The following is a 26,116-nucleotide window of genomic DNA, read 5'->3' as shown; positions in this document are numbered from 1 at the left end:
TCTACACGTCCTTCAGGGCCAGCAACGTCGATGTTCAACTTTGACGTTGCTCAGCCCAACATCGAAATAGGCGCTGCGAGGGTACGTCTACACGTCAAAGTAGCACACATCGAAATAGGGATGCCAGGCACAGCTGCAGACAGGGTCACAGGGCGGACTCAACAGCAAGCCGCTCCCTTAAAGGGCCCCTCCCAGACACAGTTGCACTAAACAACACAAGATACACAGAGCTGACAACTGGTTGCAGACCCTGTGCCTGCAGCATAGATCCCCAGCTGCCGCAGAAGCAGCCAGAAGCCCTGGGCTAAGGGCTGCTGCCCACGGTGACCATAGAGCCCCGCAGGGGCTGGAGAGAGAGCATCTCTCAGCCCCCCAGCCGATGGCCGCCATGGAGGACCCGGCAATTTCGACGTTGCGGGACGCGGATCGTCTACACGGTCCCTACTTCGACGTTGAACGTCGAAGTAGGGTGCTATTCCTATCTCCTCATGAGGTTAGCGACTTCGACGTCTCGCCGCCTAACGTCGAAGTTAACTTCGAAATAGCGCCCGACACGTGTAGACACGACGGGCGCTATTTCGAAGTTGGTGCCGCTACTTCGAAGTAGCGTGCACGTGTAGACGCAGCTCTGAAGTCCTCAGATCATGATTATAAAACAAAGTTACAAAGAATGCACCATTTACTCTAGTTCAAATCAGTAAATGATCTATGCCCCATACTGCAAAGGAAAGTGACCCCTACCCTCAGGGTCTCTGCCAGTCTGACCTGAGGAGAAATTCTTTCCTTACCCCAAATATGGCGATCACTTAAATTCCAAACACTTAGGCCCATTAGCCAATCAGCTGGGGACAAATTTTCTGTAGTAACTCTGTGTCTTCCCTATCTAGTGGCCCATCTCTGGCCATAGAAATATTTGTTGTAGCAGTTGTGGATGGGCCATGTCATTGCAGGGTAGGTAATCACACTGTACCATTTCCTTCAGAAACTTATCAAGCTCAGTCAAAATACATGTGATTTCTTGCCCTCCTCCGCCACCATTCCCCTGGAAAGGCTGTTCCAGAACTTCACTCCTCTGAAGTTTAGAAGCCTTCATCTAATTTCAAGTCTACACTTGTTGATGGCCAGTTTATAACCATTTGTTCTTATGTCAGTATTGGCCTGCAAACTTAAGTAACTCCTTTCCCTCCCTAGTGATTATCCGTCTGTGGCTGTGTCTACATTTACCAAAAACTGCCAAATGGCCATGCTAATGGCCAAATCGAAGAATACTAATGAGGCGCTGAATTGAATATTCAGCGCCTCATTCGCATTCACATGCTGCCGGCCGCGGAGCTTCGAAAGCGCCACTCGGTGCGGTTACATGGGGATCCTTTTTGAAAGGATCCCGCACATTATGAAATCTGCTTTCCTCTTGGCTGAGAGGAAGAAGGGGATTTCGAAATGTGTGGGGTCCTTTCGAAAAGGACCCCTGTGTAGCCGTGCCAAGCTGTGCGCATTTGAAAGTGGCACTTCCGAAGCACAGCAGCTGGCAGCATGCACATGTTAATGATGCATTGCATATTCAATTCAGCGCCTCATTAGTATTCTACAATCTGGCCATTAGCATGGCCATTTTGAAGTTTTTGGTAAGTGTAGACACAGCCAGCATGTATAGACTGTAATTGTATCCCCCTTCAGTCTTCTTTCAGTCAGACTATGAACAAGCCACTATCCTTAAGTCCCCTCTTGTAAGATAGATTCTTAGTTTTTCTGATCATCCTAGTGGTTCTTCTCTGCATCTGTTTGAATTCCTCTCTCGTACATGTGAGACCAGCACTGAATTTGGTATTCCAGACAAGGTCTCACTCACTGGCAATAGCACATCTCTATCTCACCTGGAAATACCTTGCTTGAATCATTTAAGGACTCCTTTAGCCTTTTGCACAGCCACATCACAATAATGGCTCATAGTCATCCTGTGATTGAACAGCAAACTCAGGGCTTTTTGCTCCTGTGTCACTTCCAGCTGATACATCCCAGCTTATCACATCATCTCACACACACACACACACGTGCTTGCCTGCACACACACCCATAGACACACATCTGGCTCCCACTCTGCACATACCACCCATGTGCACACACAACTACTCCCTGGTATTGAGAGTCTACAGGCGGGGAAGCCATGGAACAAAGTGAAGTGCCTGGAATAAAATGAAGAGCAGGAAGAGGGAGGCCAGACACAGGCAAAAAGTGAAGTTCTGATTCTCTTAGAGGCATAAAGATCAATAAAGTAGGTTTCCTGGGTGAAGAGGAGAGAGTGGGCCAATCAGCCACTTCTCCAAGATGCTTATACACAAATGCCAGAAGCCTAGGGAGTAAACAGGAAGAATGAGAGGCCCTGGCACAGTCAAGGAAGTATGAGGTGGTTGGAATAACAGAGACTTGGTGGGATGATTTGCATAACTGGAGCACGGTCATGAAAGGTTACAAAGGACAGATGGGGAAAAAAGGAGGAGGAGTTGCGCTCTATGTGAGGGAGCAGTATGATTGCTCAGAGCTCCAGGATAAGGGGGGAGAAAAACCAATTGAGAGTTTTTGGGTTAAGCTTAGAGGTGGAAGTAACAGAGGTGATGTTGTAGTTGGTGTCCACTATAGACCGCCAGCTCAGGGAGAAGAGGTAGATGAGGATTTGTTCAGACATCTAAGTAAAGCTTCCAAATCACAGGCCCTGGTTCTCATGGGAGACTTTAAGTATCTGGACGTTTGCTGGGAGACCAATACAGCAGCACACAGACAATCCAGAAGGTATTTTGGAGAATGTTGAAGATAACTTCTTGGTACAAGTGCTGAAGAAACTGACCAGGGGCCATGCACAACTTGACCTGCAGCTCACAAATAGGGAAGAACCAGTATGAGAAACAGAAGTGGGTGGCAACCTGAGCTGCAGCAACCATGATATGGTAGATTTTGGGATCCTAACAAAAGGAGGAAGGGTGAGCAGTAACATACAGACCCTTAATTTCAAAAGAGCAGACTTCGACTCCCTGGGAGAACTGATGGGCAGGATTGCTTGGGAAACAAAGATGCAGGGGAAAAGCATTCAAGACAACTGGCAGTATTTTAAAGAAGTCTGACTGAAGGCACAGGAACAAACCATCCTGCTGCATAGTAAAAAATGTAAATATGGTAGGCAACCAGGTTGGCTTAACAGGGAAACCCTTGGACACCTTAAACTCAGAAAGGATGCCTATAAGAAATGGGAACATGGATAACTGACTGAGGAGGCGTATAAACATATGGCTGGAGAAGGCTGGGCAGTAATCAGGAAAGCGAAAGCACAATTGGAAGTAAAGCTGACAAGGGATGTGCAGGGTAATGAGAAGGGTTTCTACAGGCATGTTAACAATAAGCAGGTTCTCGGAGAAGGTGTGGGGTCATTACTGGATGAGAGAGGTAACCCAGTGACAAATGCTGTAAGAAAAGCTGAAGTACTCAATGGTTTTTTTGCTTCCATTTTCACAGACAAAGACAGCTCCCACACTACGGTGCTAGACAATTCAGTATGGGAAGCTAGAGGGCAGCCACCTGTGGGGAAGTAACCAGTTATGGGCTATCTAGAAAAACTAGATGTACACAAATCCATGGGTCTGGATTTAATGCACCCAAGGGTACTGAGGGAATTGGCAGACGTCATTGTCGAGCTTTTGGCCATTATCTTTGAAGACTCTTGGAGATTGGGAGAGATCCCAGATTACTGGAAAAAGGCAAAGGTAGTGCCTATCTTTAAAAAAGTAAAGGAGGACAATCCAGGGAACTATAGACAGGCCAGCTTTACCTCAATCCATGGGAAAATAATGGAGTGGATCCTCAAGGAATCCATTTTGGAGCACTTGGAAGAGAAGAAAGTGATCAAAAGTAGCCAACATGGATTCACCAAGGGCAGGTCCTGCCTGACCAATCTGATTAGCTTCTATGATGAGTCATCAGGTTTTGTGGACATAGGGAAGTCAGTGGATGTGATAAACCTTGACTTTAGCAAAGCTTTTGATACAGTCTGCCACAACATTCTTGCCCATAAGTTAAGGAAGTATGGATTGGATCCATGAACTGTAAGATAGATAGAGAGCTGGCTTGATGGTTGGGCTCAACAACTAGTGGTCAGTGGCTGAATATCTGGATGGAGGTTGGTTGCAAGTGCATGCCCCAAGGCTTGGTTCTGGGAATGGTGTTGTTCAACATCTTTAGTAGTGATCTAGATGAGGGACTAGATTGCACCCTCAGCAGGTTTACAGACGACACAAAGCTTGGGGGAGAGGTAGATTCGATGAAGGGTAGAGATAGGATCCAGAGTGACCCGGATAAATTGGAGGATTGGGCCAGAAGAAATCTGATGTGGTTCAGCAAGGAGAAGTGTAGAGTCCTGCACTTGGGATGGAAGAATCTCAAGCATTGTTATACTCTGGGGACCAACTGGCTAAGCAGTAGTACAACAGAAAGGGCCCTGGGGGTTATGGTGGATGAAAGGGTGGATATGAGTAAACAGTGTGCCCTTGTAGCCAAAAAGGCTAATGGCATATTAGGATGCATTAGGAGGAGCATTGAAAGCAGATCTAGAGAAGTGGTTGTTCCCCTCTACTTGGCATTGGTGAGGCCACATCTGGAGTATTGTGTCCAGTTTTGGGCCCCCGGTATAAAAAGGATGTGGATGTGCTGGAGCAGGTTCAGTGGAGGGCAATAAAAATGATTCCGGGGCTGGAGCACACGACCTATGAGGAGAGGCTGAGGGATTTGGTCTTGTTTAGTTTACAGAACAGAAGAGTGAGGGGTGATTTACTAGCAGCCTTCAACTTCCTGAAGGGGAGCTCTAAAGAGGAGGGTGAGAAACTGTTCTCAGTGTTGTCAGATGACAGAACAAGGAGTAAAGGCCTGAAGTTGAAGAGGGAGAGGTGTAGGTTGGATATTAGGAAAAACTACTCCACCAGGAGCGTGGTGAAGCACTGGAATGCATTGCCTAGAGAGGTGGTGAATTCTCCATCTCTAGAGGTTTTTAAGTCCTGGCTGACAACATCCTGGCTGGGATGACTTAACTGGGGCTGATCCTGCTTGAAGCAGGGGGCTGCACTTGATCTCCTGAGGTCCCTTCCAGCCCTGTGATTCTATAAAGATGATAAAACTGAGCAGCTGTGCATTCTGGGTCAGGGAAGGAAACCAGCCTGTAAACATCTCCTATGTGTAAATGTTGTGGGGGATAGAGAGACTGTTGGGTGTGGCGCATAGAGCGGGGCTAAAATGATTGGGGTGAAGAGCTGAGCATAAGTGGGATACTTGGACCCATGTGATCAGTGCCCTGGCCCCATACTCCATCCTGAGGCTCAGACCCTCCTCAGTCACAACAGCCTCCACTGGAGGGGGCACCTATGTTGGCTCTTGTTTGTGGCCTAGCATATCTGCAATGATGTGTGCTAGAGGGATGCAAGTGCGGAAAGAGGGTTCATCTAGGATCGGTCCCTGGACAGAAGCTTCATTTGTGATGTTATGCAAAAATCACAGTTGCAGATATGCTTATGTTATTTCCTCCCCATCTAAACTGCACCAGAGGAGCCACTACCTGCACTCATTCTGTGCCACACCAGAGATCTGCATGGTTCTGATCTGGATCCTCCAGTCAGCCCTGGGCTGGCTTTAGATATCAGGGGCTGATCTTGCTCCTCTGACACAAAGTGAAATGAGGCCTTGGGGAGTGGTTAGTTTCTTTAAGGTTCAGCCTCTTAATAAGTACCATTCAAACTGTGAACTGAAAAGACCTGAGTTTGTATCCAGCTGGGAAGAGCAGAGATCCCTGCTTTTTACACCCACTCACTCCTGGCTGGCCCTCAGCCAAATGAGGTGTAAACTGAGGCGGTGCCTCCAGCCTCGACTGACAATGGACACTTTTCAGGACTGTAGGCAACTGTTCTGTCTCTGCAAAGTGTTTCAGAGACCTGCTTGCTTCTGAGACACAAATGTACAAATTTACTGACCATCTGGGTCTTTGGCTGCTTCTGGGTACACCAAATGCCTTTTATGTTCTGTGCAATGTGAGGAGTTAACTAGAAACTCAGTTGTTCTGCTGGAATTTCAGGAAATAAATCTTCCCAGGCCGGTTTGGACTGCAAAAATAGTTTCATTGTGAAGCATTCAAAAGGTCCTGCATTCTTAACCTAATAGGAAGAACACCTGAGGCAGACGTGATTAGCCTGAGAGTTGACATTTAGATTCAAACTTGGGCACATCTCTAGATGTGGTGGATCTTTGGGGGCAAATCTACGTAAGCAGAAACCATTTCTGTTCTCTCTTGTTTTCCTGATACCTTGCCAGTCTCAGTGAATTAAAAAATAGCATGACCACTGGATGCACAATTTGTACAATCAATGCTAGTTTCAGCTAGGAATTTTATCTGAGCCCAAAGGTGGGAACATGGTACCATGTCCACCATGGTATAAGATTGGGGACTGTTGTGGAAAAAGACTCGAGGCTGTAGTGGATAATCAGCTAAACATGAACTTCCACTGCAATGCTGCAGCCAAAAGGGCTAGTGAAATACTAATATTAAACAGGAATCTTGAGTCAGAGCAGAAAGCTTAGGTTACCTCTGTGTTTGGTACTGGTGCGACTGCTGCTGGAATCCTTTGTCCTGCTCTAGTGCTCACAATTCAAGAAGGGGGTTGATACACTGAAAATGGGTCAGAGAAGAGGCATGAGAATGATGTAAGGGTTGAAAAGCCTGCCTTATCGTGAGACTCCAGGAGCTCAGTTGATTTAGCTTAACAAAGGAAAAAAAGTTAAAGGGTGACTTGATCCCAGTCTCTGCCTGCCTCAGGAACAGAACAAACTCTAACTAGATCCAGTGGCTGGAAGACATTGCTCTGTGAGGGTAATTAACCACTGGAAGAGTTTACCAAGGGCCTTGGAAGAGTCTCCATCTCTGATAATTGTAAAACCAAGACTGGATTTTTAAAGGCCTGCTGCAGTTCATGGTAGGGGTGTTATCTCTGAAAATGTCTGGAGGGTATGAGGGGATCAAAAATAGCAAGTAACAAAGCTGAAGGGTTAACAGACAAGACAAGAACGAGAACAAAATGGAGGACATAATGGAGCATATAGACTCATGAAAAGGTGGGAAGGGCAAGCCAAGGTTGGGGGGCCAACTACTTCCTTTTCCCCTAGGAAATGATACCCAGTTAATTCACTCTTGCCTGTGTTATGAAGGAAGTCAGACTAGATTGTCTTTCCAGCACTTCTGTCCATGAATCTGTGGCAGGGAGGAGGGGCCAGGCAAGGGGATATGGGAGGGGAATGGAGCCAAGTGAGGGGATATGAGGGAGGAGGTAGGGAGGAGCAGGAGGGGATATGGGTTGGGCAAAAGGATGTGAGGGAACCAGAGTAACTGATGTACTGGCTCAGGGTATTCTGTACCCCAGTTGTTCAGGTACCCTCCCCTGCCAAATCCTCTCACCCAGCCCCATGTCCCCTCTCCCATCCCCTCTCACACAGCCTCACCTCCTCGTCCTGTAGCCCCATACCCAGCCCCACATCTACTCCTGTGCTTTAACACCCCAATGTACTTTTACACAGAGTTGATTCTCTTAATGCAGAGAGAATCTTTTGTGTGCTGGATGAGGCTGTCTATGCCCTTGTCTGAATACTGCATGCAGATCTGTGTGGGGACGGGCCAGGTGCCCAGAATGTGGAATAGTGCTCAACTCTGTGTGACTAAAGTGATTAGCTGTATGGCTGCGTCTAGACTTACCCTGAAGGTTGACAGCTGTTACGCAATTGCATACCAAAAATCGACTTTGCCGCCATCGACTTTTGTGCCTGTCTTTGCTGCAGAAGGTCGATGGGAGCGCTCATCCCATCGACCTGCCTTACTAGCATGTGGCTCAGGAGGAGTCCTGGGGTAACACTAACCCTGGAATGTGCCATTTCACACATGAGTTAACCACACCTAGGTGTGTGAGTTACACATGTGTGAAACGGCACACCAGAAGATCGACCTGGAACAGTCAATCTTCTCTGGTAAGTGTAGATAAGGTCAAAGTCAGCAGTTTTCTACCAGTGTGCAGCAATATGCTGGTGTGCCATGAGAACCTTCCAAATATGCCCTTCCAGTGGCTCTTTGCAGAGCCATCTGAGGGGAGGGAAATGACAACCCCTCGCCAACTGGGGCTGAAGCAGCAAGGCTGCCTGTGTCCCAGCTGGCACAGGATTAATCAATTTTCCCCCAACCGTGAAAGAGCCACCGGCAGGGAAAATTCCAACTCTGTGGGATCCCATTCCTGCCCAGAGGCAGCTGAAATGCTGCTTCCTGGCCCAAACAAGGTGGCAGGGAGTCCTTCCCCACATCCTACTGTGGCAATGGGGAGGGAGGGAGAGAAAGAGAGAGGGAGCTTGTTGGATCTGGGATGTGGTTTAAATGCCATATCCTGGCTCCAACAGGCTGGCAGGGAGGGGAGCCTGCTTTCTTGAGTCACCTCCCACACCCTGCATTGAGCCAGTTTTGAAAATGTGTATGTGCCTCCTAATACCATGTATTCTGTGGTGGAATTGAAGCGTTAATGCTTTTGATCCTTGTGTAGATTGTTGTGTTCCTTACTGTGTTGCAAACCTCTCTAGTAAGACTGTAACCACAGTAAATGTGGTGTTTATAAGCAACTGATTCAGATGAAAAAAGTGTGTGTGTTGGGGAATTGTTTGTTTCATTGAAGTGTGTAGTGTTATCAAAAAGGTTGGAAAACACTGCTCTGTGTGATGATGCCCTGATTCAGGACAGCTTTAAAACATATGCCTGGGCCTGTCCCTTCTGAGTAAAGCTTTCAGTCTGAAGTTTAAGCATATGCTTAAGTGCTTTTATAGTGAGTGGTGCTTTACCCAGCTGGGCCTCATGGGTGTGTATATGCTGCAGGTCTGCATGGTTAAGCCATCTGTGTAAGCAGTGCTGGGGAGCTGGCATGTTTTCTACTCATGTGGGTGGTAGTTTCAGCTGGAAGGTATTTGCCAGCATGTGAAGGGCTTTCTTGCTATTGCTCTGCTGTGATACTTCCCACATCAGTCAAGTAATAATGCTCTATAAACTTTGTCCAGCCTGTATTGGAGGAGGAGTCATATGGTTCTGACAAGCAAAAGTGTACATTGCTGCTGTCTTGTGTTCTGGATTGAAATCCAGTTAGATGGTGCCTCCTAGTTTTTGTAGATTTGCTTGAGTAGGAAGTCGTGTCATGTTTTCCCACATGCTAGTCAGTTGAATCTCTGCCAGAATCTGGAAACTCTGCTTTCATTTGCCTTGATCCTCATTAAGGTCCACAAATGTGCACCATACCAAAGTAGACTCATAAACTGTAGCCCTGGAGGAATTTCTATGGTTTACTCCATTGAGGACTGGGACATAAACCTTGAGACAGCCTGGAAGTGTGTGCCTTCAAGCAGTCGTTCTCTTTGCAGTAAACTTCTGCTATCCCTGTAGGTCATCTTGGGCACATTTTTGTCAAGCAGAGAAACACTATCCTAAAGCTGCCTCCTGATACCACAAGTCCAGTCTTCCTTCCTCTGCCATAGAGCATTGCTTTCCCGGGCACTATACTCTGTCCTTCTTCTTTCTTCAGCTACTGAGCTGGCCTTGGGCTTTTCTTCTGCGGCTGCCTAATTTTAGTCTCAGAATCAGATGAACAATTTTCACTGGAATTTTCCAAAATGTTCCAGCCTGAGGCAGATGACTCACAATATGGAAAATTACAATCCAAGCAGTTGATGTTTGAGAAAGTTACTAGCTACTGAAAAACTTATAATGGGAAGAGTTGGGCAGACTTAACAGGCAGCCCCGGGAGTTCCACTGACAACAGTGAAAAGTCCTGAGGTCAAAAGTGATCAGTCTGAGTGAGATCCTTGGATGTTACCATTGTGAGTCAGTGGACTGACCTGGCCCCAGCAGAGCAGGAAGAATACCCACTCCACTGCAGGAGTCACTCCGTGCTACATGGGCTCAGAAGGGACCCTTCTGCCCCTAACTTCTGCAACCTCAGTGCAGGCTTTAGGTAATTTTCCACTAACCAACCTGCCCTTCTTTTTCTCCCACCATTTTTCTCTGCTCCAATTCACTGCAACCAAGGGGGCTGTAGCAAGAAGGGGGGAGTGGAAACAGGATGAGAAAAACACAAACAGCACTTTGTGTTCTGGGACCTAAACAAGAAGTGCCTTTTCTAGAGCCACTTTGGAGGGGCTACTTCAAAGATCTCCCTCCGGGGCTAAAAAAGCTTTTCAGGCCTGGCACTAATTCCATCCCTTCCCTTTCTGTTTACAAAGAAACCTTCTTTGCAATAACAGGCTATTTGAGCTCACCTGGGTACATGGTTGTCACGAAGGGCAGACAGCAGCATACCTAGCTATTGTGTCAGAGCGATGATACAAAGTAACATTTGTGGCAAATGGCAGACACTATTCTGAAGGGTCCCACAATTTTCCTTGGTGAGCTGGACTAGGGGACCACCCCAGCTCCTATTTTTGGGCTCTGCTAGTGCCCTGAGGGGGGAGTGAAGGGAAGCGTGGAAGGCACCCTAGTCTATCCCCTTCCCTCATTACAGAAGGGATGTTAATGTTTAACCAGTTAACCGATAAGCCTCACCCTAAACAGATAAGGTTTGCTGGTTATGGTTAACCAATGGGGGCTGGAGCAGCCATGGCAAGTGGGGTGTTCCAGCGTGGCTGGATCAGCCCTCTTCCACAGCAGCCTGGCCCAGGAGAACCACGGGTGCCAGTTCTCCAGCACAGCTGGAACAAAGTAGGACTCCCCTCTCTTCAGAATGGCCTCTGGAGACAGGGACTATAGAAGGGCTCCAAGTAGTGTAGAGACCTTGAATGCTAGCCACACCACTTTTCCATGGCAGCAGCATTGCAGGAGATATGTTCTGACTGACAAAGCCAGACTCTCAATAGAGAAAAGAGGAGAAAGAAGGTGGGAAAGGAGAAATAGACCATTTGGGAAGGAGGAATAGCTTATACCTCAGCTCCACATCCCATGTGTTACTCAGGGTTCAGCCAAACCACATAGGGAGCTGGTTCCCTCCCCCCATCTGCAAAGACTTGGTGGGGTGGTAGTAGATCCTAGGGTCACTTGAGAAGAGGGCACCCATGATGGTGACACTTGCTTCCCCTTCCCTTTCTTTTTACAAGCTTAAACAAGCTGCCAGGTGACCCTGGGAATAGCAGTGTCTGAGACGGGGTTAAGGTAGTTTGTTCCATTAAAATTATCCTTCAAAACATTGTGAATGGCTGGCTAAATACAAAAGCAGCTTCCCCTCCCTTGGTGTTCACACCTCCAGATCAACTGCGGGTAGTAAGCCTCACCCTTGCTGACTGAGCTAACCTTGTTATCCCCACCCTAGCTCTGGTTTATATATACCTGGCCCTGCAGATTTCCAAGATCAGCATCTGATGAGGTGAGTCTGTGCTCACGAAAGCTCATGCTCAAAACTTTTTTGTTAGTCTATAAGGTGCCACAGGACCCTTCGTTGCTCTTCAAAACATTGTTATTCAGTGATGGTCCTTTCTGTTCCCAGGGCCTTTTTGCTGTGTGGCTCTAGCAATCTGTGCCTTCTGCAGGCACCTTGATGCCTCTATATTAGTTTTTAGCATAACATGCCCAGTTCGTACCAGTCTCTTTTGCTGCTTATTTAATTTTCCTTAAGATGCCCAGCTAAGCATTTTTGCCTTTTGCCCACCTGAACATCTTGCCACATAGGTCTCTGTAGCTTCTCCCTGTGATGGATTCGGTCACAAAGGTCCCCTTAGGACTTTCACTGTATGTACTGGAATACCAGTGAGCTCACCTACCTGCCTTTTGGGGTGCCCCAACACCCTGTCCTTCTGAGAAGACCCTCCAGTCTCCTCCAGCACTGGCACAGAATTGGGGTAGCAGCCCACAAAAGAGTAACACAGACACTGAGATCAACTTGGTGTTGAGAAGGCTCAGTAATAGGGACTTGACATAGCACTCGCATGTACAAACCCAGTGGCACCCAAAGCCCAGATAAATCTGTCTTACTCTGTATTAAGATTTAAACACAGCAAGCTCATAAAATGTCCACCCTCCGGCTTTATCAAGGAAAGAGAGGTACGCATATCTGTTGCCTCCTCTCAGCAATTATTTACACTGGTTTTATTGATAAGCAAAAGCATTGTATTAATAACAATACTTTATATTAAGTATAAAAAGTAAAGTGGTTGCAGTTGGTACCAGACAGGTCAAAGTTAGTTACTAAGAAAAATAAAATACACCAGCTAAGTCCAATACTCTAAGAAACTTGTTAACGTACAATTTCTTACCCTAACCGTAGTTCTAAAAATTGTTTCTCAAGCTGGAAAGCCTCCCAACTTGGGTCAGAACCTTCCTCCTTTTCAATCATAGATGTTTCCAGCAGTCATCTTAGGTGGTAAGCTGGGATATCCTGATATCTGGGCACAGCTCTTACTTGCTTTCCTACCTTTGTATCACTTTTGCCAAAATCAGGAATCTTTTGTTTAGTTTAAACTTTTCACACTTCCAGGAGAAATGTACAGCATCCAAAATGGGTTCCAGCATCAGGTGACCTGGCAACATGTCATGGCAAGACCAACCATGGTCCAGGCTTACAAGAAAAACAAGACTTTGCAGATCATTGTTATGGGAACTGGGCCTTTAAGCTCCTTCATGAATGGCTCACTTAGCACATCCAGATTAGTAAGCAGGTTATACTTCATATTTCTATCCTCAAATATAGGAGTGATACATGCACTCAAATAAAATACATACATTCAACAGATTGTAAGTCATCTAATAATTTTTTACAAGATGGAGTTTACATAAAGCATCTTCCAGTTATACATATTAATATTCAGAAGCATATTTCCATAAAGAATATGGGGTGCGACTTCACACTCCCATCTCTCAGTCAGAGGATGCTTTTGGAGTCAATTGCTTGTTCTTGCTCTATAACTGGAAGTTATGTTCTCCAGCTTCCTTTGACTCTCCAGAACCTTCAGATTGTCTGGCTAGCTTTGTACCTTAGTTCGGAGAACATCAGTCCCTTTTACTGCTGTTGGTTAGTACAGTACTCTTCCAGCTCTGTTGGTGGAGGCCTATTTTCTGGTATTAAAAGACCTTGGATCCGTCCTTATTGAGTGCTCATGCAGGGGGGATTACAAAGTGAGAGCTTGTATGGAGATTTCAATTCAGGTGAATGTCAGAAAACTGCCGCGAGTTTCCCCAGATCTGCTGCTATTGGCTCAGGTGTTACATCTACTGATTGCAGAGCAGCTGCTTTTGGAATGAGTTTAAAGCCTACCTTCATCTGCACAAGGAACTTTACTGTAGCAGGGTTAGTTTTGTTGTTGATTTTTGTTTGTTTGTTTGTTTTGGCTTTGTTTTTTGTTTTTTGGCCGATGTGAATTTCTGGAATCTCCAAATTTGTGATGCCCTTACGTGTCATTTGGCTTCCTAGTGTATCAGATGTAGAGTGAACTTTTGTCACGAAAGTGCCACCAGTTTCCTCTTTTTTTCAGAATACTTTGCTTCAGAAGGAAATGGTTGGCTGCCAATGTACCTAGCATCTTCTGACTTGTTAGCATTGGTAATCGACATCGTTAGTTATTTCCCTCTTACTGTACAAATGCAGTCTGGGAAGGCCAGTCTCCAATTCCTAGCTTGTAATTTCCAAATATCTGCCCTGCTGCCTCAGTTACCGGCAGAGGCGACCAGTGCAGAGATTCTGGGGAGAGCATCAGCCATGTGCCTCTGCCCTGCCCCGTCCAAAGCCCTCCCCTCCAGTACCTGCTCTGCCTATGTCCCACCTCTTCCCCTCCCATGAGCTCTCCATCCCGTCCACCTCTTTCTGTGGAAACACTTTGCCACTATTGTTGAGTGCAGGGCAGTCCCTCTCTCCCCTGGAACGGCGCAGCCTAGGAGTAACGTGAGCTAGGAAGCTTGTGCTGCTTTCAGACTGTGCTGCTCTGAGCAAGGAGCAGGACTGCCCCTGCACTCATCACAGGTGGTGTGGTACTGACGGTGAGCGTGGAGGGGAGGATGACCAATGCTGAGGGTGCTTGTTCCCCCCCAAGCACTTCCACTCATTGCCTGTGGTTCCAGGAGTCATTTCTCTCTTCAGTGCTTCTCTTAATTGTTCACTGGATGTGAAGGAAGCTTTTAAGAGTTACTTCAGCTCACAGACTGGATTGTATAAATAGCATGATGTGGATGGTGGTTTCAGATGACAGACTTTTATCTATTGTAGTGGCTTTCCATCTGTGGAGCCCTGGGGTTCCACAGACTATATCTGAGATTTCAAAAGTCATCTGCACTGCCAATCAATTTTTTTAGACACCTACAAATGCAAAATAAAAATAAAAATAAAAATAGAGATGCTGTTCTGTTGTCAGTGAGCTGGCAGACTTGCTGTGTCCCTGAGCAAGGTTGTGGGGAGAGGCTGGCTCTGCTGTCCCAGAAGGGACAGGAGTCTTGGACGGAAGGGCAGGGCTGGAGCACCCAACTCTTAGAGCCATGTGGAGTGCACCACACAGTGCTCCACCTGTGTTTGAAAGGGTCTGCTGCTCTAGGCGCCAGCACTGCTGTGATGGTGATGGCACTGGCACTGGCACTGTCTGGGAGCCCCAGCCTCTCTTGAATTGCTGAGCTCTGGGGCAACTGCTCTCCCCTCCCCGCTCCCCCATGTCAGCAGATCTGTCTGCTGTTTTGCTTTATAGCTCTAAAGACTTGTCCTGTATGTTCTAAATTACTGCTTGGTGACAGAACCCTGACATTTTCAGCTTAGAGTTTATATGCTGGTTGCATCTCCTGGTGGGTTAGTGTACATCTTGTAATTTTGGACATTCTTAACAGCAAAGAAGACTTCCTTTTTACAATATTGCTCAGATTTTCAAAACACAGGTGTCAAAATTCATTAATGGGGGTATTAGGTGTCATATGTTACTCACTTTTGCCATCTAACTGTAATCTTATGTGCAAGTATGTGTGTCTGAGTGGGAATAACACTCTTTCTTCAAGGCAGATGCCTCCAGGGAATCTTTAAGGCTCTTTTTGCTGACTTACTATAGTATCTTGTAGCTTTCAGAAATTTCAAGCAGATGTCACTGTGACTGTTATTGGTGGGAGCCAATTGTCCAGTCACTTCTGAATCGGCACAATAGTGAACTAGCCATTATTCTGAAAAATATATGAATTGATCAACTCAATTAACCACTCTTAACTGGCCAAATAGCCACATGTGGCTAGTGTGTTGGGCAGCATGGATTAGCCCATTTATGAACAAGACCACTGAGGTGGTTGTAAAGGGGGTGGCTGCCCCAGGGCCTCATGATTTAAAAGGGCCTGGGTCCAGGCTGCTGCCACTGCCACAAGCTCTTTAAATCACTACTCTGCTGCTGTAGGAACTAATGATACAGTCAAGAGAGATCTTGACGAGATCACGGCAGATTATGTAACTCTAGGACGAAAGATCAAGGAATGTGGAGCACAAGTGGTGTTCTCATCCATCCTCCCTGTGGAAGGAAGGGGTCTGGGTAGGGATTGTTGAATCGCAGAAGTAAATGCGTGGTTGTGAAGATGGTGTCGCAGAGAAGAATTTGGTTTCTTTGACCATGAGGTTCTCTTTCATGAACAAGATTGCTGGGAAGAGGTGGGATCCACCTAATGAAGAGAGGAAAGAGCATTTTGCAAGCAGGCTTGCAAACCTAGTGAGGAGGGCTTTAAACTAGGTGTGTCAGGGGATGGTGACACAAGCCCTGAGGCAAGTGGGGAAGGAGTAGGGAACAATAAAGTAGGTTTCCTGGGTGAAGAGGTGAAAGTGGGCCAATCAGACACTTCTCTAAGGTGCTTGAACACAAATGCAAGAAGCCTGGGGAACAAACAGGAAGAATTAGAGGCCCTGGCACAGTAAAAGAAGTATGAGATGGTTGGAATAATGGAGACTTGGTGGGGTAATTTGCATAACTGGGAGACCAATACAGCAGCACACAGACAATCCAGAAGGTATTTTGGAGAATGTTGAAGATAACTTCTTGGTACAAGTGCTGAAGGAACTGACCAGGGGCCATGCACAACTTGACCTGCAACTCACAAACAGGGAAGAACCAGTATGAGAAACAGAAGTGGGTGGCAACCTGGGCTGCAGCAACCATGATATGGTAGATTTCAGGATCCTGACAAAAGGAGGAAGGGTGAGCAGTAACATACAGACCCTTGATTTCAAAAGAGCAGACTTTGACTCCCTGGGAGAACTGATGGGCAGGATCGCTTGGGAAACAAAGATGCAGGGGAAAAGCATTCAAGACAACTGGCAGTATTTTAAAGAAGTCTTACTGAAGGCACAGAAACAAACCATCCTGCTGCATAGTAAAAAAATGTAAATATGGTAGGCAACCAGGTTGGCTTAACAGGGAAACCCTTGGACACCTTAAACTCAGAAAGGATGCCTATAAGAAATGGGAACATGGACAATTGACTGAGGAGGAGTATAAACATATGGCTGGAGAAGGCCGGGCAGTAATCAGGAAAGTGAAAATACAGTTGGAAGTAAAGCTGACAAGGGATGTGCAGGGTAATGAGAAGGGTTTCTACAGGCATGTTAACAATAAGCAGGTTCTCGGAGAAGATGTTGGGCTGTTATAGATGAGAGAGGTAACCTAGTGACAAATGCTGTAAGAAAAGCTGAAGTACTCAATGTTTTTTTTGCCTCCATCTTCACAAGCAAAGTCTGCTCCCACACTATGGTGCTAGACAATTCAGTATGGGAAGCTAGAGGGCAGCCACCTGTGGGGACTAGTGGGATAGAACTGGGCTGTGCTGGGGTGGAGCTGGGCTGGCCAGCTGTGCGAGGGTGGGACTAATGGGGTAGAACTGGGCTGTGCTGGGGTGTGCCAGCATGGAGATGGGCTGGCCGGCTGTGCGAGGGTGGCACTAGTGGGGTAGAACTGGGCTGTGCAGTGTTGGAGCTGGGCTGGCTGGCTGTGCGGGGGTGGGACTAGTGGGGTAGAACTGGGCTGTGCTGGGGTGGAGCTGGGCTGTGCCAGGGTGGAGCTGTGCTGGCCGGCTGTGCAAGGGTGTGACCAGTGGGGTAGAACTGGGCTGTGCTGGGTTGGAGCTGGGCTGTGCCGGCTGTGCGAGGATGGGACTAGTGGGGTAGAACTGGGCTGTGGTGGGGTGTTCCAGGTTGGAGATCGGCTGGCCAGCTGTGCCAGGGTGGGACTAGTGGGGTAGAACTGGCCTGTGCTGGGGTGGAGCTGGGCTGTGCCAGGATGGAGATGGGCTGGCCGGCTGTGCCAGGGTGGCACTTGTGGGGTAGAACTGCGCTGTGCTGGGGTGGAGATGGGGTGGCCGGCTGTGCGAGGGTGGCACTAGTGGTTTGGAACTGGGCTGTGCAGTGTTGGAGCTGGGCTGGCCGGCTGTGCCAGGGTGGGACTAGTGGGGTAGAACTGGGCTGTGCTGGGGTGGAGCTGGGCTGTGCCAGGATGGAGATGGGCTGGCCGGCTGTGCCAGGTTGGGACTAGTGGGTTAGAACCGGGCTGTGCTGGGGTGGAGCTGGGCTGTGCCAGGATGGAGATGGGCTGGCCGGCTGTGCCAGGGTGGCACTTGTGGGGTAGAACTGCGCTGTGCTGGGGTGGAGATGGGGTGGCCGGCCGTGCGAGGGTGGCACTAGTGGGTTGGAACTGGGCTGTGCAGTGTTGGAGCTGGGCTGGCCGGCTGTGCCAGGGTGGGACTAGTGGGGTAGAACTGGGCTGTGCTGGGGTGGAGCTGGGCTGTGCCAGGATGGAGATGGGCTGGCCGGCTGTGCCAGGTTGGGACTAGTGGGTTAGAACTGGGCTGTGCTGGGGTGGAGCTGGGCTGTGCCAGGATGGAGATGGGCTGGCCGGCTGTGCCAGGGTGGCACTTGTGGGGTAGAACTGCGCTGTGCTGGGGTGGAGATGGGGTGGCCGGCCGTGCGAGGGTGGCACTAGTGGGTTGGAACTGGGCTGTGCAGTGTTGGAGCTGGGCTGGCCGGCTGTGCCAGGGTGGGACTAGTGGGGTAGAACTGGGCTGTGCTGGGGTGGAGCTGGGCTGTGCCAGGATGGAGATGGGCTGGCCGGCTGTGCCAGGTTGGGACTAGTGGGTTAGAACTGGGCTGTGCTGGGGTGGAGCTGGGCTGTGCCAGGATGGAGATGGGCTGGCCGGCTGTGCCAGGGTGGCACTTGTGGGGTAGAACTGCGCTGTGCTGGGGTGGAGATGGGGTGGCCGGCTGTGCGAGGGTGGCACTAGTGGGTTGGAACTGGGCTGTGCAGTGTTGGAGCTGGGCTGGCCGGCTGTGCCAGGGTGGGACTAGTGGGGTAGAACTGGGCTGTGCTGGGGTGGAGCTGGGCTGGCCGGCTGTGCGAGGGTGGCACTAGTGGGATAGACTGGGCTGCTCAGGGGCGCTGTGAGGGTCTAGGGGAGAGAAGCTGCCCTTAAGCTTTTTTTGGGGGGGGACGGAGCTGACCTGTCCTCCGCCCTCTCCATACGGTGGGGGTCGGACAGCTCTCGCCCCGCCCCCTGCTTCCATTGGCCACTTTCCAGCCAATGGGCTAGGAGCGTGATCAGCGCTGGAGGCCGCGTGCTGGTCTGAGACCCTAAAGCCCAGAGGCCGCCAGGAGCGGTGGTGCTGGCCTGCCAGGTGAGTGGGGAGGATACACAGGGTCGAGTTCCCCCACTGCCCGGAATGGAATACCCCGTGCGGGGAGCGCAGTCGCAGTGCCGCTTTGCGTCACGCGGACTGTTGCACAGCAACCAACCGCCCCCAGCTGTGAGGGTCGGGGAGGGAGGCCTTACGGCCTCGATCCCGGGCTCTGCGGCTAGGGGGTCGAGGAGACGGCCGTTGGTCAGTGACACGCTCGGCTAACGGCGCAGATTGCCCAGGCTTGTTTCCCCATAACCCGTTCCGCCCGTGGCTCCGCACAAGGCAGCGCAGTCTGCGTGGCAGGGCAAGGCGCCGGCGCCGGCGCCGGCGGGACGCAGGTTAGCGGCTTAGAAGCGCTGCTGCGCGGACGGAGATGTGGGGTGAGGGGAGTCTCTTACAGAGTGCGTGGAAGGAGCGGGTGGCGGCGATACCGCGCTGGCTGGGCGGGGGAATGAGGCCGGGTCGTGGGGTGGGCGTTGCGTTGCCTGGGCGGGGTACTGGGGCAGGGAGAGTGGGGAGAGCTGTGCTGCCTGGGCGGGGGACTGGGGCCAGGTGCGGGGTGGCAGTGCACTGGCTGGACGGGGGACTGGGGCGGGGTTGTGGGTGGTGCTGCATGGGCTGGGCAGGGATCTGATGCAAGGGATCTGGTAGTGCACTGGCTTGAGAGGAGACTGAGGGAGGGCATTGAGTGGCACATCAGTGCTGTGCCATGCTTGCTGAGCCATGCTGCACTGATTCTCCTGTTCTTTTTGGACAGAAACCACTTGGGAGCGGCCGAGCAGTGTGCCTGAAAGCCCTGGGAGCCAGAAGAGTTCTGTGTCTGCAGGTATTGCAGCTAGTGAACAGAGCAGCTAACAACAATTTTGTGAGGGAGATTACAGGATAGTTTAAGGGGGCTTGATACACTTAATGATTATTAAGCTTCTTTTAACTAAAATGCAAACCACCTGGTATAAAAAGGAATTAGAGAGAAAGCAATCAGAAGCTAAATAAGAGAATGGGGACTATCCAGTTTATTGCACCCAATATAGCATGTATGAGTACATGACCTATAGGCAGATAGCATGTGTGCATTTGTTATAAGGAGCCCCTGGCCCTCAGAAATCATGTAAGGGGGTTGGAGACCAGGGTAGCTGTACTGGAGGAGCTAAGAAAGAGAGAGAGACACACAGATGAGGCTTCCTGGGACACAGTAGAACAGTCCAACCTCCAGTCAAGGAGCCTCTGTGTTTTTGGAGAGGTGAAGGTGTCAGGGAAGCAGAGCATCAGACTGGAGTATTGGGAAATGATCTTGTAGTTGGGACCCTCTTTCCAGATGATGTCATGATATCCTCTCATACTGAGGATACCTTCCAAAGTTATTGGGAAGAGTCAGGTGTGAGTAATGAGGTATTTAATCATTAAATATATAGACAGTTGGGTTTGCAATGACTAGGAGAATTGCATGGTTACTTGCTTGCTTTGTGCAAGGGTTGCAGATCTCTTGAGGCAACTAGATCGATGTATGTTAGTGCTGCAGAGGAGCCAGTGGTCGTCACTGGTGGATTAGAACTGGGCTGAACAGGGGTGGAGATGGGCTGGCTGGCTGGGCAATTGTGCCCAGGTGTCACTAGTGGGGTAGAACTGGTCTGGGCAGGAGTGGAGCTGGGCTGGCCAGCTGTGCCATGGTGTCACTAGTGGGGTGGAGCTAGGCTGGCCGATTGTGCATTGGTATATGTAAGTGCCAATGATAGAGAAGAGGTCCTGTAGGTCAGATTTAGGTTTTTAGTCCAAAGATTGAGATCCAGGACTTCAGTAACGGGGTTCTATGAAATGCATCCAATTCCATGCATAAGGCACTGTAAGGTCCCAATGCGTTGATGAGCCAGTGATGTAGGGAGATGTAGATTTATTAGCAACCAGGGAAACTTTTGACAAAGAGGGAGCCTATACAGGAAGGATAGGCACCACCTAAATCAAAGCAGAATCGGATTGCTTGTTCTTAAAAGGGTCATAGAACATTTTTTAAAGTAAGGACTGGGGAAGACCCAACAGGTGCGGAGAAGCACGTGGATCTGACAGAGGTATTACTTAGGGGAGTGTCTATTATAGAGATTCTCTGTGTCCTAGTAAACAGGGTTATTTATATACATGAATTCCTCCCTCACTTGAGGCAGGACCAGTATGTTCTTTCCCCATTTCTCAGACTCTATGCAACAGGCTACTGGGGACATCCATCCTATAGGGAGACATTAGGATTTCAACATGGAGTCAAGCTAAATGCTCTGAAAAGGAGGATTTATGATGTACGTGATCCTGAAAATGGAGGGTGCAGAAGCCTTTTACATTCATTATTTGATGCTAAGACTGGCTTCTGTGTTATGCTTAGTGTTGGCTGTTCAAGAAGCAGCTGCAGTTTCAAACCCCAAGCTGCTAGAAGCCAGGCCTAAAAAAATGGGGGGATGGATTTTCAAATCACGCAGTTTTAAAATATAATCAGAATTGGATTGTTGTCCTTTTCCTCTGGCTTTCAGGCTGCTGGTGTTGTGTAACAGAAGGGGAATTAGTATGTGCTACATAGGAACTAAATCAGCTAGTGAGAATTCCAGCTTTAGGGTGTCTTCTTTGGACCTTTTCTGCAGCAATCTAACTTTGCAGAATTTAGTCTGCCCTCAAGCAGCGAGAAGAGGCCTAGGTCAAGGGGCTAGATATGCTACTGAGTTCTGGGTGGGCATTGCCCCATCCAGTTACAGCAAGTTAGTCCAGGCCTCTTCAGGAGTCTGTTCAGGCACTTCTGCGGTATCATCAGTATCTTGTTAGAGGGTTCTGTGAACTTACTGTTATGATAAAGTGATCAAGTATAATTGAAAGTCTGTATTTAAATAGTGGATGCCTAGAAAAGCTCTTCTCACCTCCTTTGTGCGTTTCTTACAGTGAATGGATATCATACCCCTGTGAAGCCCATGTATCAAATGGAGCCTAGTCATATGAGTCTGCGAAAACTCAGCGGGGACCACCAGGTACGTTTTGAGGTACGCTCTAATTCAGAGATGTAGAATTAGTTTGTGTGCCTTTCAGTGACAATTCCAGTGAGCACGCTTTAGAAGCCACTAGAACCCAATCAGAGCAGCAGTCTGTATATGGAGCTGGATCAGATATGTTTGCATATAGGTAGTATACATGTGGGCAGCCAGGGGGTCACTGTGCACTTACAGTATCCCTAGCACTATCTACTTCAGGGACAGTATGCAGAGCCACCTGGCTGCTCCTGAGCCTAGGAGCCAGGATATGCTGGTCGCTTCTGGGACCCACCTGAGGTAAGCAGTGCTGAACCAGAGCCTGCACCTTGAACCACCTCCTGTCCCCAAACCTGTCCCAGTCCTGAGCTCCTCCCACACCCAAACTCCTGTCCAGACTCTGTGCCCCAAACCCCACTGAACCTCTGTCCCATACCAAAGCCCACTCCCACATTCCAAAGCTCTCACTGTCAGACCAGGGCCTGCATTCCAACCCCCTGCTCCAGTCCAAGGAAAGTGAGTCTGGGGAGAGCAAGCATAGGGGGAGGAAGGATGAAGTAGGTAGGGGCCAGGCCACAGGGAAAAGGCATGGTCTTGGGTAAGGGGCAGGGCAGGGATGGAACAAAGTTGTTTGGGTTGATGCAATTAGACAGTTGGAAACACTAGAATTAGTAGAATTCTCCAAAGCGACAAACCACTCAGAATCAGTTCAGTTCTGCAGGAATTCAGAATTTGGTATTGTGTGTGGTGCATGGCATGAAGGAGCGCAGTGGGTTCAGAGTGTCTGGGCAGGGCGGCGCTGCAGTAGGACCAGTGCTTCTGTGGATTGTCACAGGAGGTATAGTCACTATGGTGGCGGGGCACAGTGGAGGAGTGCAAGGGCTTAGTGGATGGATGCAGGAATACTATGGCACAGTGAAAACACACCAGTTGGGAAGGGGCTTAGGACTCAGTGAAGGGGTACAGCCAGGAAGAGGCTCAGTACTGGTGCAGGGACACAGTGGAGTGGTGCAGGGGTGCAGTGGTGAATCACAGCTATAAAGAGATTCAGGACTTAGAGGAAGGTCAGCAGGGAGTGGCACAGGAGGAAGTGTGCATGGGGGTGCACTGGATGGGCACAGCCAGGAAGCCATACAGTAGGAGGCAGGTGTTGGGGCTTAGTGGAGAAGTAGGGGCTGGGAAACAGGTGCAGAGCTTTGGTGGAGGGACTGAGTGGGGAAGGTCACAGTGAAAGGTGCAACAGGGAAGAAGTGCAGAACCCGGTGATGGGGACATGGACAGGAAGGGGCTAAGGAGGGGTATAGGGTTTCAGGGGGTGGTGAGGGCTACAGTGGAAATGTGCAGTGGGAAGTGGTACCAGGACTCTGTAGTGAGGGTGCAGTGAAGGGGCATAGCTCAGAAAACATATGAGGGTTCAATAGTGAGGGTGCAGTGGAAGGCCACAGCAGGGATGAGGCACGGACGTTCAGGGGTGGGGTACACTGGGGAAGGGCTCAGCAGGGAAGGGATGCCAGAGCTCAGTGGAAGTGTGTGGGTAAGAGCTGGGAAAAAGGCTCATGGTGTTTGTGGAAGGGCAAAGCTGGGAAGGGGCAACAGGGTTCAGCGGTGGGAATGCAATGGAGGGCTCTCCAGGGAAAGGTTGCAGCACTCAGTGGTTGGGGTAAAGTGGAAAGGCTCAGTGGGGAAGGGGCATAGGGGCTTAATGGGTGTCCAGGGCAGCTCCATGGCCTGGTGTCATTCCCTTGCCTGCTGCCTCCACCTTCTTCAGCTAGACATGCAGCTTTCAGTGATTTGCTGCACAGCTCAGGCCAACCATACCCACAGACTCTTCCGCCATGGAGGGAACACATACAGTGCCTCTCTCTCTCTCCACAGAGTCCAGGGTCCCCACGTGTGTCCAGGAGGCCGGCCAGGGAGAACTCACAGACGGTAAGGACAGCTGGCTGTGTTGCGGGCAGGGTCTGGGCAAAGATCCCTACTGTTGTGCTGAGGGCTTGCAGTAGGTGAGCCAGCTGCTGGGGCAGGGCAGAGCATTCTGGGATGGCAAACAAAGCTCCCCAGTGAGTGGGGTAGTCCTGGGGCAGCCAATCCAACCAGAAGGCACATTTCTAAAGCTCAGTCCAGAGAGACTCTGTTGTGTTTTATGGGGAACAGAAGAAAAAGCAACTATAATAAAATAGCCTTAGTCATATGTGTTGATGATGTAATTCCAGATGATAAATATAGAATTGACAATAACTGCAATCTTCTGCATCCTGCCAACAGAGGCACCAGTGTCAATGAACAATAGACATTTAGCTGCTGGGAGCTCTAGCGGTGCTACCTCCAAGCAGGGACAAGGAACGCGTTAGATAAGCCTCTTCTGCTTGAAGAGAGCCCATTCTGTGAATGAATGTAAATCTTCATTCTGCAAGGCTAGTAGGCCACTGTCATTCACCAGCACTTGAAAGTCTCATGCTGAAAATCAATACAAATCAAAATGATACAGTGATGCAAGAGAGAGCTGTGCCATGTGCTATCATCTGTACCTACTCTGTGAGTAATTCTGCTAAGAATGGCCTATATGGCTTCCATTCTCTACCTTTTTTTGCCATTGTATTTGCTTCTAGGTGCTAAATACCCCACTTTTAGAAGGAAAAATTTGTTTCTGTTCTAGCAATGATAGAGTTGAAATAGAGCCTTATAAGTAATTAGTAAGGAATGCTGACTCTGCCCACCCAAGCCCCCGCACTGCCAGGGCCAGAAGCCTGCCCACCAGCTGTGGGTCAGCTGCCCTAGCTGCCAACTTGAGCCCTGCGTTGCTGGGGCCAGCCACCCAAGCCCTTGTGCTCCCAGGGGCAGCTGCCCAAGGCGCCTGCCTGAGCTGCGAGCTGCTTGCCCGAATGAGTCAGCCACCTGAGCCCCTCCCCTCCCCCAAAGCCAGGCACCACTAGACCCTCATCTAACTCCATCTTCCTCTTGTCCCTAACCCACACTCACTTACCTTTGCAGGAGGCAGCGGGCTCCACATGGGCCTTTGCTGTCTGCCCGCTTTTTATAGCGGCTGCTCTGGGTCACCCATGTGAAATGGCAGAGGCTGAGAGCCGGAAGCAAGGGTCAGCTCTTACTTGGGGTGGGGGGAATGATGGAGGGGCTGGGTTGCCTCACGGTTCCCCCGGACTTTCTTCACACCCTCCCGGAGGGGCAGGCCCCCCGTTTGGGAAACCATATACTATATCATTCTGGGTGGCATGTCTAACAAGCTTACTGAATCTCTGCCATTTCTTTTTGAAAAGTCAGGGACAATCGGATGGAACTAGATATTGGAGAAGTGGGAAATTAGCACTTTATTTTCAGTGAAGAATGATTCTGGCAAATATTTTCCTACAAGTGGAACTTCCCTTTCTGACTGAGAGTATGTTTACACTGCAGGGTTTTTATGGAATGATTTATTTTTACTTAAAGTAGAAATAAGTTATTTCTGAATAGAGTGTCCACACTTGAAGAGCATTTCCAAAATGAGCATTCACAGTACAGAGCCCTATTCAGAAATGAGAGCAGTGCATTTTGGGTGTGTATCCCATCATGCCTGGCCTTGCGGGATGTGAACAGGAAATGCAAGGTGCGCTGGGAATTGGGAAATTGTTGCAGGAGCCCCTTCTCTTCCTGAATCTTCCCCCACAATTCCCAGTTCCTTTGTACCATTCAGAGTACTAGAGGGGGCCCAGTTCTCCTGCATATGCAAGGAAGGAGCAATGCAGGATGTCTGCATTGCAAGAACAAGATGTAGCAACAGAGCAGTCTCTGGTCTTTAATGTGACACAGGAGGTGACGGTAGGACTGTGATTTGATGACAGAGTACAGGTATCCAGCGGGCCTTGAGTGCTGATGTGGGGAGTGCCCCCAGTATTGCACCCAGCTGTTCATAGTACTTGCAGTTGAAATACTTGGGGTAAAGCAGCCATGATTAAAAGCAGGAAATCCCCTCCCCCCCACAAAAAAGGCAGAGAGAGCACCCCACTGTGTGCTGAAGTATCTGATACTGCATGTCTAGTGCTTGATTAATTTGAAATAGAGCAGGGGAAATGCTCATGATAGGTTTCCAAAATATTGAAGACTGCGGGGGTAAAGACAGTTGAGTTCCTGGCTAGCAGAGGGAGAGATCCAGTGCCTGGCTGGGGACAGCTAGTTTGTGTATGGGGAGAGATCAGTGCCTGGCTGGGGGAAGGGAGGTAAGAAATTTGAGAGAACCAAGGAAGAGATCTGGTGAGTTGGACCTGTCACTGCATCCAGAGCCAAAACTAGGGCAAGTGGCTCACTCAGCCTCAGGGAACCCAGTACCAGGGCTGGAGGCCTGTACAGGTGGACCAGAGCCCTACTGCAGCCCCAAAGTCCAGTAGCCAGGTGTGCAATTTGATATGAGATGTAGTGTCATAGAATCATAGGGCT

General features: G+C 49.3%; 1 protein-coding gene across 9 annotated transcripts in view; it reads left to right on the top strand.

Annotated features, from left to right (window-relative positions):
- Positions 1-26,116, top strand: part of GAS7 (growth arrest specific 7) — a 161,682-nt gene that overhangs the window by 77,505 nt on the left and 58,061 nt on the right. For 5 of the 9 annotated variants that reach the window (XM_075014662.1, XM_075014661.1, XM_075014670.1 and 2 more), the window contains 3 exons: positions 19,450-19,518; positions 21,606-21,703; positions 23,564-23,617. In XM_075014662.1, coding sequence (XP_074870763.1) covers positions 19,450-19,518; positions 21,606-21,703; positions 23,564-23,617 — 221 coding nt within the window. Of the gene's footprint in view, positions 1-18,602; positions 18,690-18,845; positions 19,031-19,449; positions 19,519-21,605; positions 21,704-23,563; positions 23,618-26,116 lie in introns of those variants that run through there. The other 4 variants (XM_075014664.1, XM_075014663.1, XM_075014669.1 and 1 more) reach the window with 3 other exon arrangements.

This window comes from Carettochelys insculpta, chromosome 20 (genome assembly GCF_033958435.1).
Source record: "Carettochelys insculpta isolate YL-2023 chromosome 20, ASM3395843v1, whole genome shotgun sequence".
Classification (NCBI taxonomy): Eukaryota; Metazoa; Chordata; order Testudines; family Carettochelyidae; genus Carettochelys; species Carettochelys insculpta.
The sequence above is the reverse complement of the archived record's forward strand: the minus strand, read 5'-3'. Positions and strand labels throughout refer to the sequence as shown.